Source organism: Tupaia chinensis, unplaced genomic scaffold, assembly GCF_000334495.1.
Source record: "Tupaia chinensis unplaced genomic scaffold, TupChi_1.0 Scaffold147417_1, whole genome shotgun sequence".
NCBI classification, from domain to species: Eukaryota; Metazoa; Chordata; class Mammalia; order Scandentia; family Tupaiidae; genus Tupaia; species Tupaia belangeri.
This window is the reverse complement of record NW_006207268.1, coordinates 156,642-180,159: the sequence shown is the minus strand read 5'-3', so window position 1 is coordinate 180,159 and position 23,518 is coordinate 156,642. Positions and strand designations below refer to the sequence as shown.

The following is a 23,518-nucleotide window of genomic DNA, read 5'->3' as shown; positions in this document are numbered from 1 at the left end:
GGGGGGGGACAATACAGGCTGAGTATTCCAAAGCAGAGATGCTTGGGATGATGTGCTTGCTTTTTGGTTTTGGAATATTTGTACATACAGATATCCTGGGGATGAGACCCAAGTCTCAACACAAAATTACCCTATATCTGGCCTTTGTACACATAACCAAAGGTAATTCTGGACAACACTTTTATATGAAAGCATTTTGACTGCCACCTGGCACTTGAGGTCAGGTGTAGACTTTTCCACTTTTTACTTCATGTTGGTGGTCAAAAGGTTTCAGGTATTTGTACATACAGATATCCTGGGGATGAGACCCAAGTCTCAACACAAAATTACCCTATATCTGGCCTTTGTACACATAACCAAAGGTAATTCTGGACAACACTTTTATATGAAAGCATTTTGACTGCCACCTGGCACTTGAGGTCAGGTGTAGACTTTTCCACTTTTTACTTCATGTTGGTGGTCAGAAGGTTTCAGGCCTAGAGACATTTCACATGTCTGATACTCTGGTGAGGGATGCTCAACCTGTAGTGATTTCTAGAGGCTCAGGAGGGGGAATAGGAAGTCAGTGTTCTACAGGTATTGAATTCGAGTTGGGGAAGATGGAAAACCATCTGAAGACGTTATAACACAGTACTGTCATTCTCTGGAGTTAACTGTATGCTTAGAAATGGGTGATGCTGGGCTGGGGTAGCACAAGTGGTGGCACCACCCAGCAGAGTAGAGCATATGTGGGAGACCCGGATTCAGGGCCCAGGCGGCCAAACACACGAGGTACAGCTGTGTAACCTGGACTCATAGCTCACTGGGAATCCTGGGGCAAAACCATAACAAAAATAACTCTCTCTCACTCTCCCTTTCCCTGTCACTCTCCTTTCTCTCACTAAAATAAAGATTTAGCACCAACCATGGTAGCATACATGGACACTGCTGCTTGACATGCTAATGCCACGTGGGAGGCCTGCGTTCTTGAGTTGAGCTTCCAGTCCACCCAAAAGGTCAGTGTGATGGTGCACACCAGTGGTCTCAGCTACTAGGAAAGTTGAGGCAGAGAGGTCACAACACTGACACCCTGGAGGTCTTGGCTAGCTGAGGACATGTAGTCCCTGTTGAGGGGGCCCACGCAGAACTCAGCTCACTGCTTAGCTGAGGCCCAGCGCCCCCTGATGGTTATTTAGGGGCAGTGCAGGGTGAGACTCACAGATGAGCTGAGACCGAGCACCCCCTGCTGGCTGCAGGGGTTGATGCATGGCGAGACTCACCAGTACTGGCCAGATGTCCCCTCGAGGCTGTCCTCAGTGATGCTTTGCAAAAAGTGATCAAACTGAAGAAACATAAGTGTCAGGATCTTCTGTAAGTGATTTTAGATGTTGCTCTGTTCTACAGTCAAGGGAGAAAAGCTCAATGCTCAGAAATGGAACTCCATGTCCCTAGGAGCTGCAGGCATGCTAGTGGGGTGCCCCGAGGCATCAGGAGAGTGTGGTCTCTAGATGTGAACATTTCTTTTTTCCTTTTTAAAAGAATTATTTTATTTTTATTCATTGTCTTTATTTTATTTTTTTTAATCGTTTTTAAGTAGACCAGAGAGAGAGAGAGAAGGAAAGTGAGAAAGCAAGCTGCTAGGTCCAGGTCTTGAATGTGGGAGTCCAATCGCTTTAACCACCACACCACCTGCTTGCCCCTAGATGTTAAATGTGAACATTTTTAATGTCTCATCTGTAAAAGTAAGGAGTTATATCAGATTGACCCTGGGTTTTTTTTGTTTGTTTGTTTTGTTTTGTTTTAGATATTTGCTATAGGGCTCATGCACTTGCGAGAGAGAGAGAAAATGAGAAAGCACCCCCAGCGGGGATGGTCACACTGCAATCCCTTCTCTATTCTCTCAGATTTTGGGCACACGCGTACATGTGCCTAACATGGTTTTGAAGCCCCCAGGTCCAGAGATCAAGCCACAGTCAGCTATGTGGGAGTTTAGCACCTTAACCACAATGCCACATATTGGCTCCCGGGCTAACCCTTTTTAAAACAAAATTTATGAGAGGAAAGGAGAGAAAAACGGAGAGATACAGAGATAGGTTTTTTGTTTAGTTTTTGCTATAAGGCACATGCACTTGCCAGAGAGAGAGGGGAAAGTGCGAAATCCCCCCTATGTGGGATAGTCACGTCACAATCTTTTTTCAGTCTCCCTCGGGATTTTGGGCATGCCTTGCACACACACCCCATGTGATTTTTTGGGGGGAAGGGGAGAGGTTTTTGCTAGAGGGTGTGTGCACTCGCCAGAAAGAGAGAAAGCAAGAAATCACCCCCTCAGGGGAGATGGCCACGCCACAATCCCTTCTCCATTCTCCTCTCAGGATCTTGGGCACACACGCACATGCACCCGGTGTCAGTTTAAGCCACTGGGTCCAGGACTAAAACCGTAGTCGACTACATGGGAGTCCAGTGACATAGCCATTACAGCAGCTTCTGGGTCCCCCCATCATGTGATTTTTAAGCTGCAAGATCCAGGATTCAAACTGCACAGCTGGTCATGTGAGATCCAGTGCCTTAAACTTCATGCCACCTGTTGGCCTTATGTACTTTTGACTTGCCACATCTTCCTGCTGCCGCAGTGTCCAGTTTGCTAAGACTCCAGGTGTGCAGCACAGTGCCCGGTCATTTAGGTTGGTCTGGGAACCAGATCCAGGGGTCCTACTTGGCCACAGCCTTGCACAGAGTCACCCTACTACTTGTGCCACCACAACTGGACCTCGAATAATTTTCAGCCTTATTTTTCAAGCAAAATATATTTTAAAATTATTCATTTTATTTTATTTATTTATTTTAATTTTCTAATGTGTGCTCACCAAAGAAAGAGAGAGGGGAAGTGAAAAAGCAAACCACCAGGTCTGGGATTTGAACCACAGTTGGCCATGTGGGACTCCAGTGCCTTAACTATCACATCACCTGCTGACCCCTCAAACAAAATATTTAGTATTACTCCAACACATAATCAAAATAGATGCAGGCCAAGAGCCTGGTTTGCTACTCACTGTAGTTACTTCAAGGTCTGCCTTAGAAACTCTGAGTCTACACAGTTTGATGTCTGTGTACTAGAGAACCCTTAAAATGTCTTTTAGAGCTGTCACTAAATATTCACCTTCTCCAGTATGCACATATGACCTATTCAGAAAATGCAAAAATGCAGAAAATGATGATGAAGTCAATCACAGAGTCACAGAGCTTAAGTGTATATATGAAGGCCAAAACCCGGGCCTCTGTTGTGTACTGAAAAGTAAACCACTTCCCACACTAGCGAGAGAATTGCACAGCCAGTGATATTTGTTGGGTCAAATATTAGAAGGGAGTTGAAAGTTCTAGGTGCATTGTTAAGTGTTCTGATGTTTGATAGCCAGCCATAGTGCCAGAGGAACCACATATATGGGAAGGTCTTTCCAGAGAAATCTCTGATGGATTAGATCAACCAAATCTCTGCTTGAATACCTTCTGCAATGTATTCAACATCTGATGTGATTACCTGGGAGCACCATGTAACTTTCCCATCCTAGATCGGCCTTTTGGAAGAGTACAGAAAACTAACCTTTCTAATATATCTAAGAGTACTAGCTACATTCTTTGTCACCAATGCTGATTTTTTTAATATTAATTTTATTTTTAAAAATGTTTACAGGATTATTTATTTATTTAATTGCATTTGTCATTATTATTTTTTTTATTTTACCAGAGAGAAAAAGGGAAAGCAAGAAAGCAAGCTGCCAGCTCTGGGACTTGAACCACAGTTGGCCATGTGGGAATCCAGTGCCTTTATTCACCCTACCACTTTTTGGCCTCACCAATGCTGATTCAAAACAATAGTTCGGCAGAATCTTAAATTTAACATAACATCATTTGTTTTGCATACCAGTGATCATCCCCCTTTCTCAGATCTCTCCAAACAAAACATTGTATCAAACACAAGCTATTGTCAGTCAAAGAAAAGGCATGAGAATTGTTTTGACATTCTGCAGAGGAAAGGAAAAGCTTTATGGTTACTCTGATACTGTGATCCAGGAAGAGACATGTAGTTGGTTCCTGACATAAAGCCATTCAAACCTTTGTAATGTCCTGAGCTATAGGGATACTAGGAAACCCCTTTTTTCTGGTATTTGGTCTCTGACCACAGTTCTTGACACAGAGTCTTAAAACATTTGCAATTTCCTAAGTGATCCTTGCATCTAAAACAGCTCCTTAATCCCTTGGAACTTCTTGAGTGATAGAAGCATCCTTCCTTCTAATGAGGTGATTCTTGGCAGGCTATGGGGGCTGACTTCCAAGGAGACCAGCCAGGTGATTAAAGGGTTGAGATTTTCAGTGCCACCCACCTAATCTCATGAGAGGGGAAAGGTGCTGAAAGTTCACTTGATAACCAATGACCAATGATGTACACAATCATGTCTTTTAAATGAAGCCTCCGTAAAAACCTAAACATGTAGAGTTCAGAGAGCCTCTGGATAGGTGAGCACGTGGAGGTTCCTGAAGGATGGCATACCTCAAGAGGACATGGATGCTCCATCCCCCTTCCCACACACTTGCCTAGTGCATCTCACCATATATCCATCTGTATCTTTTGTAGTATTTTTCATAATAAGCCAAACCAGTGCATGTGTTTTTCTGAGTTTTGTGAGCTGCTCTAGCAAATTAATGGAACTCAAAGAGGAGGTTGTAGGATCCCCAATGTATAGATGATAGACGGTACAGATGACAATTGACTACCTGTAACTGGTATCTGAAGTGGGAGTGGTCTCGTAGGACTGATCTCTTAACCTGTGGGATCTGACGCTGCTCCCAGATAATGTGAAACTGAGTTACGAGGCACCAACTGGTATCCACTGCCTGGTGTCTGGGGAAATCACCCCGCACATTATGGGGTCAGAAGTGTGCTTAGTGGGGAGTACAGGGCAAAAAGTGTAGCTTTTCCTCTGAGTCATCTCCTTTTTCAAGTGCAAGATTGAGCCTCTCAAAATGGCAGTTTAAATCCCATTCCCACTCCCTAATCCAGACCAGAAAAATGCCAGTGAGGGTTATGAATGGAAGTTTATGTTTGTGAAAGATTCTTGGCCTCTAAGGCCTACAGATCAGCTGGGTGGTGCTCTTGCAGCAATGCCCCGCAGTCTTGAAATCCTGATGAAGTGTGTGCAAGAGTGTGTATGTGTGTAAATAGCTGCAAGAGGAGAATGAGAAAGTGTTTAGGGGGTCAGGGAATCTCTCCGTAGCTCCACTATCAGCTAGTGAGATTAAAACTCCAGCAACAGGAAAAGTCAGGGCCACTGACAATTGGAAATATTGGCATGGGGCACGGAGGCTCTTGGCTGGATTAGGACCAGATGGGTAATAGGCTGACCTCCTCAGCTGTTCATCTAGATAATTAAAGTAAATCTCGCACCTGTGATACAAAATTAGCTCAGAAACCAAGGACAACCATGGGTAAAGTACATTTGTTGCTTTTGAACACAAAGGCTTACTATCAAGAGGCATCTAGTTTGGCTGAAGGGCTACAGAACAATTTCTAGCTATTAACTCCTTGTCACCTGGGCTGATTTCAAGGTAATTAAACTCATTCTCAAAAGCTTTCCCTAAGAAGCCAAATACAAGTTTTTCATGTTACTATTCTCTTTGGCAATTGAGTGGAATTCTAATTTAAGGATATAACTGTAAATTGGTCCTAAAACAGTCTCCTTTGAAATAAGCTTCGATGGGAACCAGCAGTTAGCTTAATGGCTATGTCGCTGGACTCCCACGTAGTCGACCGCAGTTCGCGTCCCGGACCCGGTGGCTTAAAACTCACGCCAGGCGCGTGTGCGTCCGTGGCCAAGATCCCGAGAGAATGGAGGAGAAGGGATTGCGGCGTGACCATCCCCTCTTGGGGGTGATTTCTCGCTTTCTGTCTCTATTTCTCTATCTGACGAGCACACGCACCCTATAGTGAAAATCTCTCCAAAAAAAAAAGAAAGAAGTTTTGATGATAGTTTAGAGAGAAGAGCATTCAGTTGAGTGAGACCTCAGTTCCATCTCTGCTGCTTAGTGAACCTGGGCAGATCTTCTGGTTTTTCTAGCTTTCTCTGATGTACTAAATGGGAGAGGTGGGGCTTGATTGCTGAAAATCAGTCCTTGAATTCACAGAGTAATAGCAGACATGGTCAGTTAAGCTGGCTTCCAGTGAGTGTTTGAAATATCTGGATAAAAGGGGCCACATTAAATGAGAATTTCAACTGTTTAAAAATGCTAACATAGGGACCAGCAGTTGCTATAATGGCTATGTCGCTCAACTCCCATGTAGCTGACCATGGTTTTTTTTTCTTTTTTTGGAGAGTTTTTTGCTAGAGGGCGCGTGCGCTCGCCAGACAGAGAGAGGCAGAGAGACAGAAAGCGAGAAATCACCCCACAGGGAGGATGGCCACACCACAATCCCTTCTCCTCCATTCTCTTCTCGGGATCTTGGGCACGCACGCACACGCGCCTGGCGGGAGTTTTTTAAGCCACCGGGTCCAGGACGCAAACTGCAGTCGACTACATGGGAGTCCAGCGACATAGCCATTACGCTAACTGCTGGTCCCGCTGACCATGGTTTGAGTCCCAGACCTGGTGGCTTAAACTCACACCAGGTGCGTATGTGTGTGTGTGAAGCCCAAGATCCCGAGAGGAGAATGGAGGAGAAGGGATTGTGGCGTGGCCATCCCCCCTGGGGGGTGATTTCTCGCTTTCTGTCTCTCCGTCTCTTTCTCTTTCTGGCGAGCACATGCGCCCTACAGCAAAAACCTCTCTCAAAAAAAAAAAAGAAAAAGAAAAAGAAAAAAAGCTAACATACACTGGATAGATCCTCTTTAGCATCACAGAAACTGTCTTGCAAAGCTCATTAGTATACTGGCTTGCTATAGGGCGGGCGGCACCACGCCCAGTGTACTGGCGTGCCAAAGTGTAGGCATGAACAGAAGCTGGGTTCAAGTTCTAAGTATAATCATCTCTAAACTAGGTGAGTACTCACTTAGAGATAGTTTTTCACATCTCAAGAGATTAAGTAAATTTCTAAGTGTTAGTACTTTACCCATACTAAAGATTACATAGTTGTTGGGACCAGCAAATGGCTTAATGGTTTTATTGCTGGACTCCCACACGGCTGACCACAGTTTCAGTCCTGGACATAGTGGTTTGAAACTCACGCCAGGCATGTGTGTGCATGCCCCAAATCTCAAGAGAATGGAGGAGAAGGGATTGTGGCGTGGCCATCCCTCTGGTGGATAATTTCTCACTTTCTGTCTCTCTGTCTCTGTCTCTCTGGCAAGTGCACACAGGCTGTAGCAAAAAAATTTCTCTTTAAAAAAAAAAAAAAAGGTTACATAGTCGTGCTCCAATATCTAAAGTGAAATTTAATCATAGGGGAAGCTTAGGGAGAATTTAGACAAACTAGCATTTTAATTCTGTTTTAAGAAATATCTGCAAGAATATAAGCTCCATCCAAAAGGGAAACATTCCCTCTATCCTCAAATTAACATCAGTTCTCTTGCTCTAAGAGAACATTTACAAATTTCTAGAATTTACACATATGTAGGAAACAACCAACCAAAAAAAAAAAAAAAAAAAAAACAGGCAGATGTTGACGTGAGCAACAGGAGCTAGATTTTGTTTTCTTAGAGGGTGCATGTGCTTGCCAGAGAGAGCAGGCGCCCCTCGGTGGGGCAGTCACACCACAACCCCGTCTCTATTTCTCTAAATACTGCCAGGATTTTGATCATGTATGCACACATACCCAGTTTTCAAGAGGTTGGGGTTGGGATTTGAACTCGTTGGTCATGAGATCCAGTCTCTTACCCACTAGGCAATGGGGTTGGCCTAGAGACTAGATTTTTATTTTCCCTTTGTGTTCAGTTTTTTTAGTCACCTATTTAATTTAACCTTTTTTTTAAAAGAATTATTTTATTTAACTTTATTATCATCATCATTTTTCAGTTTGATCAGAGAGACAGAGAGAGAGAGAGGAAGTGAGAAAGCAAGCCACCAGGTCCGAGACTTGAACCGTGATTGGCCATGTGGGAGTCCAGTACCTTTAACCACCATGCCACTTGCCGGCCCCTTAATTAAACCTTTTTAAAAAAGTCATTGTAGTGTGTGCACACACTGAGAGAGAAGCATCCTCCACAGGGTCTGCTAACACTGTGATCGCCTTCCTCCAGCCCACTGGATCCTGGCCAGTCTTGTGCTTGCCATATGTCTGGCTGACCAGACCAGGGATTTGAACCTCAGTCACCTATGGGATCTGACTTCTCTGAAGCAGCACAATGGAGTTTACCCTGAGTATGTTTTAACCAGGTAAGTGACGACTAAAGTCATGACACCTAAATCAACTATATTTTAATAAACAGCTGAAAGAAAAATATACTAATTTCTAGACGTCTTACAAGCACTTCGTTATGTGTTTTCCAAATGTTCTACAGCATATCTGCACTGAACTCTGATATTGCAAATTTAACTGTTTTAGAATCTAGTTAGTTACATGGTCACGCGCAGTCTTCACCTCGGGTCACTAGAACCTGAGGAGCACTAGAGCACCACTGCTGCTTCTGGCCCATTTGGGGACGCAACGTACTGGGGGACCAAAGCCGTGTCTGGGAGGGAGACAGGGGTCTGAGAGTGCTTCTTCCTGGGCTCTCTGGGTGGGATGAGTTCTACCTGCTTGGAGGATAATGTCATCACTAGCTTTGCAACACCGTATGTGGATTTCAGTATCCTCGTATTTGGCTCGCTGGTGACCTCCCTACCTCTGAGCAGCCACCGTGCAAGCATGCTAGGTTTCGTTCAAGAGAGAAATACCATTCCACTTCTATGGCCAGAATAACTGGAATTTTTCTTTATAGTTTGCTATAGAGGGGTGCACTCATTAGGGTGAGGGTAGGGGAGTGAGAAATCGCCCCCTAGGGAGGTCAGCCACACCGCAATCTCTTCTCCCTTCTCAGATTCTGGGCACACACACCCACACACTAGTCATGTTTCTCAAACTGCCAGGTACCCAGACTGCACAGCCGCCCAACCTCCATGCCACCTGCTGGCTCCAAGGTTTGCTCTTCTAAATGGTAGTCCCTCTATGGACTAGTCTGAACCTGCCCACCAGGCCACAACAGGAGACTGTCCTTCTAATCCAGGGTTAACCTCTTCATGCATGCCTAAGAACATGTGTAAACTCTGCTTTCAGAGCAGTGCAGTTTACAGGGGCGCTATCTAGAATGGATCCCAGTCACCTGTACAAACTACCTAGCTATAAAAATAACAAAAATCTTGGACTTGTTACAACATCTTGCAGTAGAGACCCTTGATGTTCCTCAAAGAATGACATACAAAACAGCAGACATGTCACAAATCACCTAGGGTGCTAGTTAAAAACTTCCTGGGTCCAGCTAAAAAAACAAAAAAAAAAAAAAAAAAAAAAAAAAAAACAGGCAGATGTTGACGTGAGCAACAGGAGCTAGATTTTGTTTTCTTAGAGGGTGCATGTGCTTGCCAGAGAGAGCAGGCGCCCCTCGGTGGGGCAGTCACACCACAACCCCGTCTCTATTTCTCTAAATACTGCCAGGATTTTGATCATGTATGCACACATACCCAGTTTTCAAGAGGTTGGGGTTGGGATTTGAACTCGTTGGTCATGAGATCCAGTCTCTTACCCACTAGGCAATGGGGTTGGCCTAGAGACTAGATTTTTATTTTCCCTTTGTGTTCAGTTTTTTTAGTCACCTATTTAATTTAACCTTTTTTTTAAAAGAATTATTTTATTTAACTTTATTATCATCATCATTTTTCAGTTTGATCAGAGAGACAGAGAGAGAGAGAGGAAGTGAGAAAGCAAGCCACCAGGTCCGAGACTTGAACCGTGATTGGCCATGTGGGAGTCCAGTACCTTTAACCACCATGCCACTTGCCGGCCCCTTAATTAAACCTTTTTAAAAAAGTCATTGTAGTGTGTGCACACACTGAGAGAGAAGCATCCTCCACAGGGTCTGCTAACACTGTGATCGCCTTCCTCCAGCCCACTGGATCCTGGCCAGTCTTGTGCTTGCCATATGTCTGGCTGACCAGACCAGGGATTTGAACCTCAGTCACCTATGGGATCTGACTTCTCTGAAGCAGCACAATGGAGTTTACCCTGAGTATGTTTTAACCAGGTAAGTGACGACTAAAGTCATGACACCTAAATCAACTATATTTTAATAAACAGCTGAAAGAAAAATATACTAATTTCTAGACGTCTTACAAGCACTTCGTTATGTGTTTTCCAAATGTTCTACAGCATATCTGCACTGAACTCTGATATTGCAAATTTAACTGTTTTAGAATCTAGTTAGTTACATGGTCACGCGCAGTCTTCACCTCGGGTCACTAGAACCTGAGGAGCACTAGAGCACCACTGCTGCTTCTGGCCCATTTGGGGACGCAACGTACTGGGGGACCAAAGCCGTGTCTGGGAGGGAGACAGGGGTCTGAGAGTGCTTCTTCCTGGGCTCTCTGGGTGGGATGAGTTCTACCTGCTTGGAGGATAATGTCATCACTAGCTTTGCAACACCGTATGTGGATTTCAGTATCCTCGTATTTGGCTCGCTGGTGACCTCCCTACCTCTGAGCAGCCACCGTGCAAGCATGCTAGGTTTCGTTCAAGAGAGAAATACCATTCCACTTCTATGGCCAGAATAACTGGAATTTTTCTTTATAGTTTGCTATAGAGGGGTGCACTCATTAGGGTGAGGGTAGGGGAGTGAGAAATCGCCCCCTAGGGAGGTCAGCCACACCGCAATCTCTTCTCCCTTCTCAGATTCTGGGCACACACACCCACACACTAGTCATGTTTCTCAAACTGCCAGGTACCCAGACTGCACAGCCGCCCAACCTCCATGCCACCTGCTGGCTCCAAGGTTTGCTCTTCTAAATGGTAGTCCCTCTATGGACTAGTCTGAACCTGCCCACCAGGCCACAACAGGAGACTGTCCTTCTAATCCAGGGTTAACCTCTTCATGCATGCCTAAGAACATGTGTAAACTCTGCTTTCAGAGCAGTGCAGTTTACAGGGGCGCTATCTAGAATGGATCCCAGTCACCTGTACAAACTACCTAGCTATAAAAATAACAAAAATCTTGGACTTGTTACAACATCTTGCAGTAGAGACCCTTGATGTTCCTCAAAGAATGACATACAAAACAGCAGACATGTCACAAATCACCTAGGGTGCTAGTTAAAAACTTCCTGGGTCCAGCTGTAGTGGTTCAAGTGGTAAGGCACCATGAGACCACGTGGGAGGCCCTGGTTTTGCTCCCACCACGAATGAAGGAAGCACATGGGGGCATGTGCCTGTAACTAACCCAGGCAAGAGAACCATGGAAGAGGAAAAAATACTTAGCTTCCTTCCTCATTTAAAAAAAATCGTGAACACTCCAAGGGACAATTTTAAATGTTCTTTACTGAGTATCCAATAAGCATAACAAAGAATGAAAGAATTGCTGATATTCTGATTCTACAAAATGGAATGTTATCCCCAAACCAAAAGCTGTTGATTTGTTATTTACCAGTATCTTAGGTGCTCAAGGTCACTGGAAAAAAAAAACACACACACATTTAAACATTTCAGTATCTCTCAAGCTGGTGCCTTTTGAGACCCATCTCATCACTTGCTTTGTTAATGTTTTTTTTTGTTTTGTTCTGTCTCACTGGAGGCAGAGACAGAGCGAGGGAGTGGGGGAAAGGTGGCGAGCACCTCCCAGGGGAGATGGAATGCCACACCACAATCCCTTCTCCTCTAAAGGTTTTTGAGCATATACACACGTGCCCATCATGTTATTTTTGTTTTTTTAGATTGCTAATAGGGTGCATGTGCTCATCAGAGAGACAAAATGAGAGAAATCATCTCCTGGGGGAGATGGCCACACTGCAATCATGTCCCCTCCAGTCGCCTCTTGAGCTTTAGAGTATGTAGGCACATGGGCCTGGGATGAGTTTCAGGCCTCTGTGTCAGGACTTGATCTGTAGTCAGACATGTGCGAATCTAGCACCTTAACCACTATGCCACCTGCTGATCCCCTCACCATGTTTCTTCCAAGCCACCAGGTCTGGGACTCCAACCACGTAGTTGGCCTTGTGGGAACCAGCTGCCTTAACCACCATGTCATCGGCTGGCCCCACATACATACATACACATACACATCCTCTGAAACTGCAAACTAAATATGCTGTTAATAATGATTCTCAAAAGCGTTTGCTATTTTTGTGACTTTATTAAGATAAAAAAACCTCCAAAAAATATATAAAAGAAAAATGGGAAACAAGGACCTCTATCAGCTTTACTAGCTGTAACAATATGCATTATTTGCAATTATATATTATAAATTACATAGAACATGTAATTATAACAAAAAGTTTAGTTTGAAAAATGTTTTATTCAAGAATTACATAATTTCAAATATTTTCAAAATACAGTTTCCTAGATTGCTACAAAAGAAAGCAAATTCAATAAGAAATTTAAATCATTAAATATGCTTTACTAGTATATACATACAGAACGCCAAGCAATAATATTTAGCCCTGGAATGCGTACCATGTCTTGTGTTTTTCTTCATCAAAGGCTCAGCCCAGCACTTTGTATGGCTATATACAACAGGCAAAGTTCTGTGTTCATTAGTTTCATATTAGCCGACTCAATTTATAGTTGTGGTAGTTTGTCCACTGGGGTGTCAAATTTGAAGTCTGTAGGAAACAGATCTGGAGCTCGAGGATAGATCAGTCTGTAGGACTGTCTGATTGTAACATCAGCAACACCAGCAATATCTCCAATTTCTAAAAGACAAAAATCAGAATATTAAGCATAATTTCCATCCTCTTTTTCTACTAGCTGAGTTGAGTTTGTCAGACATGGTGGTATAACGTGCCAAAGTGAAAAACAAAACAAAAAATATTTTTATCATCTTATATCTTTGTTTATTTTCTTCACGATAGTGTTTGCATGCATGAGAGAGAGAGAGACAGTGAACAAGAGCAAGAGAAGTATCCTCGATGAGGTCCTTTCAGGCTGCCATCCCTCTTGCTCTCCTGCTTGTTAGATCTTGGGCATCCACTGGATTTTCAAGTCAATTTGGGGATCCAAACCCACAAGCAGCCATGTGCATTCCAGCTTTACAGTTCAGTTTGCTACTGACTGCACCACCAGGCTGGGCCCCAAAATGCTGACTTTTAAAAACTGATAATGGGGGGGGGCCAACAGATGGTGTAGAGGTTACACTGCTGGACTCTGGTATGGCTGATTGTAGTTTGAGTCCCAGACCTAGTGGCTTGAAACTCACACTGGGCATGTGTGTGTGCACACCCAAGTTCCTGAGAGGAGAAGGGAGAAGAAAGGATCACGGCATGGCCATTACCCCAGGGGATGATTTCTCACTTTCCCTCTCACTGTCTATGTCTGTCTAGTGAGCATTCTTTTTAATTAAAAAAACAGATAATGGAAATACATACTGAAAAAGAAAAGCAGGAGCTATAGTAACTAACAGTAACAGTAATAGTGGTGGTACTGGGACCAGCAGATGGCATAACGGTTGCATCGCTGGACTCCCACATGGCCAACCACAGTCGAATCCCAGATCCAGCAATTGAAACTCATGCTGGACATGTACATGCCCCAAATCCCAAGAGAGGGATGAGGGGGAAGGGACTGCAGTGTGGCCATCCCCTCTTGGGGGGTGATTTCTTGTTTTTTTGTCTGAGTGCATGCACCCTATAGCGAAAAAAAAAAAAAAATGCTGGCAGTGCTCATTATCTTAAAGGACTGTTGTTAGTATTAAAAACTTTAATATAGGTAATATCTGCATGTTCCAGGCACACAACACTTAAGATTGATATTAAGTGATTTTAAGCATCATACTTAGAACTACCTTTTTTCCCTAAATATTTTTCCTTTATTCATGTATGTGTACATGCATGAGAAAGAGAAAGAGAAGAGTAACATCCACAGGATCAGGTCATGCCTTTCTCAAGTCCTCCAGCCTATTGGGTCCTGGGCACCTGCATATGTGCTGGGCACATTTAGAATAACCAAGTCAGGGATTCAAATTGCAGCTGTCATGTGGGATCTAACTTTAACAGTGCACTACTGCTGTGTTACAGGGCTGGCCCCTTGACTGATTATACACACACACACACACACACACACACACACACATATATATAGGATCACAGAAAGGACCCATAAATACATTCTTATAAAAAAAAAAAAATCACTTTAAATTTCTATGCTTGAAGGTCCCCTTGCTGGGGCCAGGTGGTAGTACAGTGAAAATGCAAATGAACCTGTGTGAGGTGGTCCCAGGTTTGTGTCCTAGGGCCTCCCTGTGCCCACCAGGCCTGTGATCCAGGTGGGCTGGGGAAGGACTACAATGTGAAGACTGTTGGGGGTACCTGTCTCTCTCTCATGGAAGAAATAACGAAAGCCTAGATAAGGTTTGACAGATATACGTGTGTGTGTGTGTGTGTGTGTGTGTGTGTGTGTGTACACACACAAATACATGTTTAAAGATGCACTTAAAAAAATGCTTTTGTGCGGGACCAGCAGGTGGCATGGTGGTTAAGGTGCTAGACACTCCCACGTGGCTGACCAGGGTTCGAGTCCTGAATCTGGTGGCTTGTTTTCTCACTTCCTCTCTCTCACTCTCACCCTCTGTCTCTCTCTGGTCAAATTAAAAAAAAATAAAATGAATGAATAAATAAAAAATAAGTAATTATTTTAAAAAATAAAATGTTTTTGTGGGACCAGCAGTTAGTGTAATGGCTATGTTGCTGGACTCCCATGTAGTCAACAGCGGCTCACGTCCTGGACGCAGTGGCTTAAAACTCACGCGGGACGCGCGTGCGTGCCCAAGATCCCGAGAGGAGAAAGGAGGAGAAGGGACTGCGGCGTGGCCATCCCCCTGGGGGGTGATTTCTCGCTTTCTGTCTCTCTGTCTGTCTCTGGTGAGCGCATGCACCCTATCGCAAAAAAGAAAGAAAAGCTTTTGTGTTGTTATTAAACTTTACAACTAGGAATGAAGGTAATGGGCATATGCCTAGCTTTAAAGTCTCAATTTTACCAAAAGACTCAAATATCCCTAAAAAATAGAAGTGGACACATAAGGGAATGGATAATGGCACACTTAAGTAACAATGGTCGGCTGTCATTCCCTAACCACTCCTCTATATGGTTTGTAATTTTTATCAATATAAAATCTAAAGTGAAGTGGAAGGTTGTTCTCATATGTTACTACACAGCCACTGGATCAGTAATTAGCTCATTTTTAAATATAGAACTGACGGCTCTTTTACCTTTGTACTTGTTTTGAGGATCATGGAAGTAATTGATGAATATAAGCTGTAAAGAAATTTACTCAATATTTCTGTTGGAAAGTTTCACTACAACACTCAGTTAAAAAATGGCTTTAAGGGACCAGGAGATGGCATAATGGTTATGTTGCCTACCTCCCACATAGTCAGCTGCAGTTTGAGTCTCAGACCTGGCAGCTTAAAACTCACACTGGGCATGTGTGCGTGCATGCTCAAGATCCCAAGAAGAATGGAGATCTTGTTTTCTGTCTCTCTGATGAGCATAAGCGCCCTATTGCAAAAATCTCTTTTAAAAAAATGGCTTTAAGATTTTAGGCTACTTACAACTACTTATTTCTGAATTTTCATTAAGAAGCTGTGAGTATTGTACTAAAGAAGAAAAAGAACAGGCTTCACAAAATGTTAAAGGTATATGGTCAACACACATAATCCATGTACTGCTACACAAAAAGAGTAAGATATTTCTAAGAAATGAGTAATCAGGTGATTTTGTCAGTGTGTGTCATGGAATATGCTTATGTACTCCTCAGTGACACAGACTACTACATACCCAGGTTATATTGTATGACGTTATGGCATCACTGTCATATATTTGGTCCACTGTTGACCAAAACATTGAGACACTGCACATGACTATATTTATTAATGTGTCTATGCATAGGGCACCATGCCACATTCTAAGAAACAAAACATGGGACCAGCAGTTAGCGTAATGGCTACATCGCTGAACTCCCATGTAGTCGCCTGCGGCTCGCGTCCTGGACCCAGTGACTTAAACTCACGTCGGGCACATGTGCGTGTGTGCCCAAGATCCCGAGAGGAGAATGGAGGAGAAGGGATTGCGGTGTGGCCATCCCCCCTGAGGTGGTGATTCTAGCTTTCTATCTCTCTGTCTGTCTGGCGAGCACACGCGCCCTATAGCAAAAACCTCTCAAAAAAAATAAATAAATAAACAAAAGATAATCTCCTGCCCCCCCAAGAATTAAAAAGGTAAATTTCCTGTGAGGGGTGACTATGGGACTATTTAGAAGGAAAAAATAAAAACATCTAAAACTGAAAAATATATAAACTAAAAGTAGTAATTAAAATGAAAAACTAAATATTCAGTATTTCTCAAGACATTTTTATTTATGAACCACTTTAAAATCAATCTAGGGACCAGAAGATGGCATAATGGTTACATTGCTGAACTCCCATGTAGTCTACCACAGAGTCCTACAGCCAGTGGCTTAAACTCATGCCAGGCATGTGTACGTGCATGGCCAAAATCCTGAGAGGAGAATGGAGGAGAAGGGATTGCAGCGTGGTCATCACCCTGGGGGGCGGGGGAGGGGTGTTGTATCTTGCCTTCTGTCTTTCTGTCGAGTGCACATACCCTATAGCAAAAATTTCTCTTTAAAAAAAAAGGGGGGGGCATCTAATGGGACTAGTAGGTAGTGTGGTGGTTAAGGTGACTGGATCTCACATGGCCAACTGCATGGTTCAAGCCCCAGACCCAGCGGTTTCAAAAATATGCCAGGTATATGTATGTATACACCCAAAATCTTGAGAGGGAGAATGGAGGAAAAGGGATTGGGCCTGGCCATCCTTCCTGAGGGGGTGATTTCTTACTCCCTCGCAACCTCCATCTCTGGTGAGTACACACGCCCTAGAGCAAAAACTAAAAACATTAAAGGAAGAAAAAAAGTATTATATTTTCATAAATATACCAACAAACTACATTTTAAGTGTGGGTTCTGGATATTTACCTGCTTTATACTTAAAATAGAAAATCAAGCAGACACTACAACCCTCACAATTTCATCACTATTGTTCTTGATGAAGAACCCTACCTTTTTGGGTCCTCTTCTCAGCTGATGCCTGGGAGGCCATGTAAATAGCTGCTGCCGCCACAGAGATGGGGCTCCTTCCAGGAACCAAGTCCAGCTCCACAGCTTTGCGGGCAATATGTGTAGCTGCCATCTGAACTTGTTTAGGAAGACACAGGTTGGAACAGAACCTGGACATGAAGTCCCCAGTTGTTATCAAATCCACACTGGTTTCTAAAGCTTTCAAAATAAGCTTAAAACATCGACCAATTTCTTTCTTTGAAATTCGTGATACGGCACATATTTCTGGAAGAAAAAAGTTAAATAAGTCCACATAAGCCATATAATTTTCTTAATTTCTTACTTCTGATTATAAAAATAAAACATTCTAATTGCAAATATTTCAATCATGCCTTAAAGATAAAAACTTTAATCCTCTCAGAGATACCTCAAATAGGGTAGAGCTAATTTAAAACCTCAGTTAACTTAAATGTTCATCACATTTTAAAGTAAAATTTATTATCTTATTCTTTTAAAATACTAGGTTTTTTGAAGTTTCAATTTATGCAAGTATCAGCTAATCAAAACATCTTTGATATTTCTATATTAGTAGTAGGAAGATATCAAGGAAATGAAAGAAAATATTCAAACTTAAGAATGTCTCTTATGGACCTGTTCAAGTCCCAGACCGGAGGCTTCACCAGGTATATATGTGTGTGCATACCCACAATCCCCAGAGGTGAATGAAGGGATTACAGCATAGCTATAGCCACCGGAGGGTCATTTCTCACTTCCCTCCATCTCTGACACATGTCAGTGAGCACATGTGCCTATAGGAAACTAAAAAAAAAAAAAAAAAAAAGCCTCTTATGCTACAGTAGCTTATTTATCTGTAACTCCTACGATTATAAGTTATAGCTAACAGACAAAAAGAATTTAACCTTGTTTTCCCTAAGCATTCGACCACCAAGTATTTTCCAAACAAATAAACAAAAGCCTGTTTTAGCAATAATTAACAACAATAAAGACGATAAAGATCACTGCCTGTTCACTCTGATATAAGACGACATGTAAAAAAAAAAAAAAAAAAAGTTCACTGGGCCCAGAAATGGTGACATAGCAATAGCAATGCTCTGTGCACTACTGGAAGCCATATGGAAGATTGGGATTCAGTTCCTGCATCGACCAGTTCCTGGTGTGCCTGTCTGTCACTCTGACTAGCTAGGACAAGTTGGGGTGGGGAGACATTACAGCAGGAGACCCTGCTTAAAGTGCTCATCTTACTTTCAAATTACATGAATAAACTTTAATAAATAAATTTGGGACCAGCAGTTGGCGTAATGGCTATGTTGCTAAACTCCCAGGTAGTCATCCGTGGTTTGAGTCCTGGACCTGGTGGCTTAAACTCAAGCCGGGCATGTGTGCAGGCATGCTAAAGATCCCGAGAGGAGAGTGGAGAAGGGACTGCGGCATTGCCATTCCCCCTGGGGGGGGTGATTTCTCACTTTCTGTCCCTCTGTCTCTCTGGCAAGTGTACATGCCTTATAGCAAGAAAAAAAAAAATCCCCAAAAAAGTAATAAATATTATAATAGTATTTAATAAGTAAGTAAATATCCAGTGGGTGCCATCTAAGGAGAAAGATGACACCAGCCATGATGGTGCTAGGGGGCTGCTATGAACTGTAGAGAAGGACTGCAGCAGACGCTTCAGCAGAGCCGGCTAGGCTTCCCTAGTCCTCCGTTGGGGACCAGTTGAGGGTTCAGCCATATTTACAGAACCAGAAAATGCTACCAGTCAAAGTGAGGAGAATTCCAGCCTTTTGGACTGTATCTTTTGGATGGTAGATCCCCAAGACAGATGCAGCATTGAAGTTCACTGGTGGAGGAGAAGAAATCCTCAGAAGCTTATAAAAGTTAAGAACAATATAGACATGTGTCCTGAATGTGGTCGTCTGAAACAGAAATGATGTACTTTGTGACTTTTGCTATGAGAAGGTGCGCAAGGAACTGAAGAAATCAGACGGCAGATAGGGAAACAGGAAGGCAGACCTTTCAAGGCTCCTGCCACAGAGACTGTGGTGCTATACACAGGAGGGACACCACCAGAACAAGATCAGGGCAAGGGGATCATTGAACAAGAAAGGAAGCTGCCATCTTGTTTTACCCAGAATTGACAGCAAAGGTGTTAAAGATAATTTCACACTGAAACATTTCTCCTGAAAGAAGGGAAGATTCTTTGTTTTCATGTTGTTGCTGTGCTTCATCAATATAGTTCAAAACATTCTTTTTAAGTAGTTTTGTGGGGGAACATTTGAAGAATACTTCATGAATAAACTTTGAAAATATTTAGTAATTAAAAAGAATAAAAATAAATAAATATTCACCAGATGAATGAAGGGTAAGTATCATCTTCAGGTAAACAGAGCTTTAGCAGTGAATGTCAGTCTGAATATCATTACAACACTGTGAATAGATTGTCATGTATTCATGGGTAACTGAACTAGATGAAAAATACCAGTTTTCTCAAAACCTCCAACTTAAGTGGAAGTGCAAACACTGCCACATAATAAAAAATTTCACTGATGTTTTCTAAAGCTGCCCACCGTCACCTGGACACTGTATTCATGCATCAAGTGGAAGATATTACAAACAGCCCATGGTGGCTTACAATGGTGCATTTCAACTCACAAAATTGTGAGTTGAAAGATCTTACTAGTGGGTGGCTCAGTGCTGTGCAGAGGTGGCCAGATTCAGATTTTACATGGCTGGCCTCAATTTGGATCCTGGCCCAGAGCCCACATGCTGGGTATGCAGTCCAGGATCCTGACAGGATGTAGAAATTAAACAGAAAGGACTATAGCATGACCAGGCCCTGTTTGGGGGGAGAGGAGATTCCCTCACCCTCTTTCTTAGGCACATGCACTCTGGGATTAAAAACCATGAAAAAAAGATCTTACTAGCAAGAACACAGTGGGCTTATATGGATTAAAATGACTACATGGGGGGACCAGCAGATGGCATAATGGTTACGTACTGGACTTCCCACATGGTCAACTGTGGTTCAAGTTTCAGACGGAGTGACTTAAAACTCACACCAAGCACATGTGTGTGGGTACCCAAAATCCTGAGAGGACAGTGGAGAAGGGATTACAGTGTGGCTATCCCCTCTGTGGGATGATTTCTTGCTTTCCATCTCTCTCTGTCTCTCTGGCAAGTGCACACACCCTCTAGCAAAAATCTCTTTGGAAAAAAAAAAAAAAAAGCCTATATGAGAAAACAGCTTGAAAAGAACACAGTCAGTAAATTCACAGTATGAATTGCTGCCAAGAAACAATGCAGACAGGCACTGGGAAATGATGTTCACATGGGTTACTGTACGTAACACCAAAGACATGATGTGGCTTCTAAGCATCGAAGTTGTCTGACTTTGTTCTCTTACTTTTATATGATGAAGGTGATATATATACCTTTTTTTTTTAAAGAATTATTTTATTTAACTTAAATTTTATTTATTTATTTATTTTAATTTGATCAGAGTGTGAGAAAGAGTGACAGACAGAAAAATTGAGAAAGCAAGCCACCAGGTCCAGGACTCGAGCCACAGTCGGACATGCGGGAGCCCACAGCCTTTAAACCACCATGCCACCTGCCAGTCCCAAAATAGATGATACCTTTATCTCTTACCTTTAAATGTCCTAGGAACCCCTTCTTGTCTACAGGCAATATAGAGACAAGCAGAAGCTATGGCATCATTAGCTCTTCCTTTCAGACTCTTCTGTTCATATACTTGCTTGAATAAATTATTTGTTCGATCCTTCAAAGCAGAGAAACCAAGTTTAATTAACTGTAGGCCACTTAATTAATTGCAGTATCAAAATTCCTTGTGTTCATTAAATTATGCTAAGTCAATGCCAGAATGGCTTAAAGAAGGTAAACAGAAGCTTACAATTATATTTCGAGGGAGGTTGATTCTGTCTGCCATGGTAGTGATTTCCTTGAATGCATTCATCATTGCCCGATCAGAACTACTCATTGTTCTCCGATTTTGGTACTTAGAATTGCCAAATTCATCAAAACTTGCAGCTCCTGTACCCTATAAAAAAAAGTTTTATGACTATGAAAAAAAATTTATTTTGAAAACTTGAATCAATAATATCTAGGATAATATATATTGACTCCACATGTCCATGAAATGTGTACTGTGTATCGTCTATGCCTTGTATTAAAAAGAAAAATACTTAAAGAATATGTGATTTTAAACAACTGTTCAAGAATATGAAAAATTAAAAAAGAAAAAAATCACTTACAAAGAACAGAAGGAAATATTAAAGGACTAGAAAACTTAAGAGGAATCGAAATAAACCTAGCCCAAATCCTGGTGAAAATGATAACTAAATGGCTTTTTTCTTTTGCTGTTGTTTTTAAAGAAACTAAACATAGTGCTCCCAACCTTTAAATGAAAAAGACTAATGAAGGACCAGAAGATGGCCTAATGGTTACGTCACTGGACTCCCACATAGGTGATCCAGGTACTGGACCTGACAACTTAAAGTCACACAGGGCGAATGTGCAGGTATGCCCAAAATCCAGAGAGGAGAACAGAGGAGAAGGGATTGCAGCTTGGCCATCCCCCCTGAGGGGTGATTTCTTGCACTCTGTCTCTCTCTGCAGCAAGCATACGCACTCTATAGCAAAAATCTCTCAAAAAGGCTAACAAAGAAGAAAAGCAACAAGGGAAGACTCCTACTACTGGATATTAAAACACTGTGGTATGGTATTTAACTGACTAGACCACGGTAGAAAAGGACAAAGTCTGGAAATAGCTCCAAAAAAACCTAGACATACAGAATATAATAGATGCAGCATTTGGGGGAAAAATTTTATGTCTGCCAAATAACCATCAACTTTTTTCAAAGGATACTGGAGAAGCTAATAATAGTGGCTGTCTCCATTCTCGGCAGAGAAAGACAGTGGGACCTAACAGTTTAGAGGTCAAAGGTGAGGAACATTTACTGTATTTTTATACTTTTATCTTTGAGCTGTGTATTTCTTTAAAAAAAAAATATTTATTTTATTTGTTCATTTTTACTTATTTTTAAATTTGACCAGAGAAACACACAGAGAGAAAGAGAGAGTGAGTGCGCAAGCCACCAGGTCCAGGACTTGAACCATGGTCAGGCATGTGGGAGTGTCTAGCGCCTTAACTACCACACCACCTGCTGGTCTCGAGTCATGTAATGAAAAAAAAAATTAATTAATTAATTAAAAAAGCCAGTGTCAATTAGTTGGACTCTTACCTTTAAAAATGTTGGCAGTATATTTTTTTTCCAAGCTAGTAAGGCAAAAAGCAAATGTAAAAATAATCTAAAGATATTTCTGAATATAATATTAATCTAGCCTTTCTCTAATAATATGTAATTTATTAATCTGAGCATGAAAAAAACTTATTTGCTTTTTTCTCACAATACTTTCTTAAAAATAGATGTGCAGGGGCCAGCAGGTTGGCATGGTGGTTAAAGGCGCTAGACTCTCACATGGCTGTCTGTGGTTGGAGTCTCACACCTGTAGGCTTGCTTTCTTACTCTCTCTCTGATCAAACTAAAAAATAATAATAAAGTTAAATAAAATAATTCTTTAAAAAAATAGACTGTGCAGTAGTACAGATGAAGTCCCAACATAGCATGTAATTCCTTGGTTAGTCCTTCGGCATACTGTCACTACTAATGTCCCATTTCACAGATAACAGAGCAAAAAAGAGCCAAGTTCCCAGGAAAGTTATTTACTGCCTTATGTAATAATTTCAGCTACCATGTACTGAGCACATACTACAAAGTATATGTTGTGTTATGAATATTTTATATACATTACCATGAAACCCTCAGCACCTCTGAAGTACTAGTATATTATTCTCATACTATAGATGAGACAGGTGAAGCTTAGGAAAAGTCATAAATTCACCAATACTAGAAAATGGGCTATACTGAGCTCTCCTTCATATGCTAAGTGGTATGGGGGGAAACAAAACAGTTTCTAAATTCAAGGAACATATGAATATTAATTCATAACGACCATACTATATACACCAACTCAATTTTTGTGCAAAATGTGCTCTATATAAAAAACAGAAAACAAAAATAAAACAAACCCTGAGATATAAAGACTCTGTAATTGCAATTCGATGATCTCCTCTTTAGGATGGAGCCATCATTCACAATAGTGGTAGGGCAAACCATATTCACAGGTCAATTTCCCACTGGGGCAGTGCCTGATACTTTACAAAGTTTCCAAAGTCCAGGTGGTACCACTCTGGTGGTACCTTCTGGTCACTCTGTACTTGGTAT

General features: G+C 42.1%; 1 protein-coding gene and 1 pseudogene across 2 annotated transcripts in view; one reads left to right on the top strand and one right to left on the bottom strand.

Moving 5' to 3' along the window:
• Positions 1-12,261: 12,261 nt before the first annotated feature.
• Positions 12,262-23,518, bottom strand: part of GTF2B (general transcription factor IIB) — a 39,257-nt gene continuing 28,000 nt past the window's right edge. For both annotated transcript variants that reach the window (XM_006169687.3, XM_027768757.1), the window contains 4 exons: positions 21,124-21,270; positions 20,862-20,991; positions 17,202-17,483; positions 12,262-12,840 (listed from right to left, as the gene is read on the bottom strand). In XM_006169687.3, the coding sequence (XP_006169749.1) occupies positions 12,707-12,840; positions 17,202-17,483; positions 20,862-20,991; positions 21,124-21,270 (693 nt within the window). In that variant the 3' untranslated portion in view covers positions 12,262-12,706. The remainder of the gene's footprint in view (positions 12,841-17,201; positions 17,484-20,861; positions 20,992-21,123; positions 21,271-23,518) is intronic.
• LOC102493978 (39S ribosomal protein L32, mitochondrial pseudogene) lies at positions 18,853-19,586 on the top strand (annotated as a pseudogene).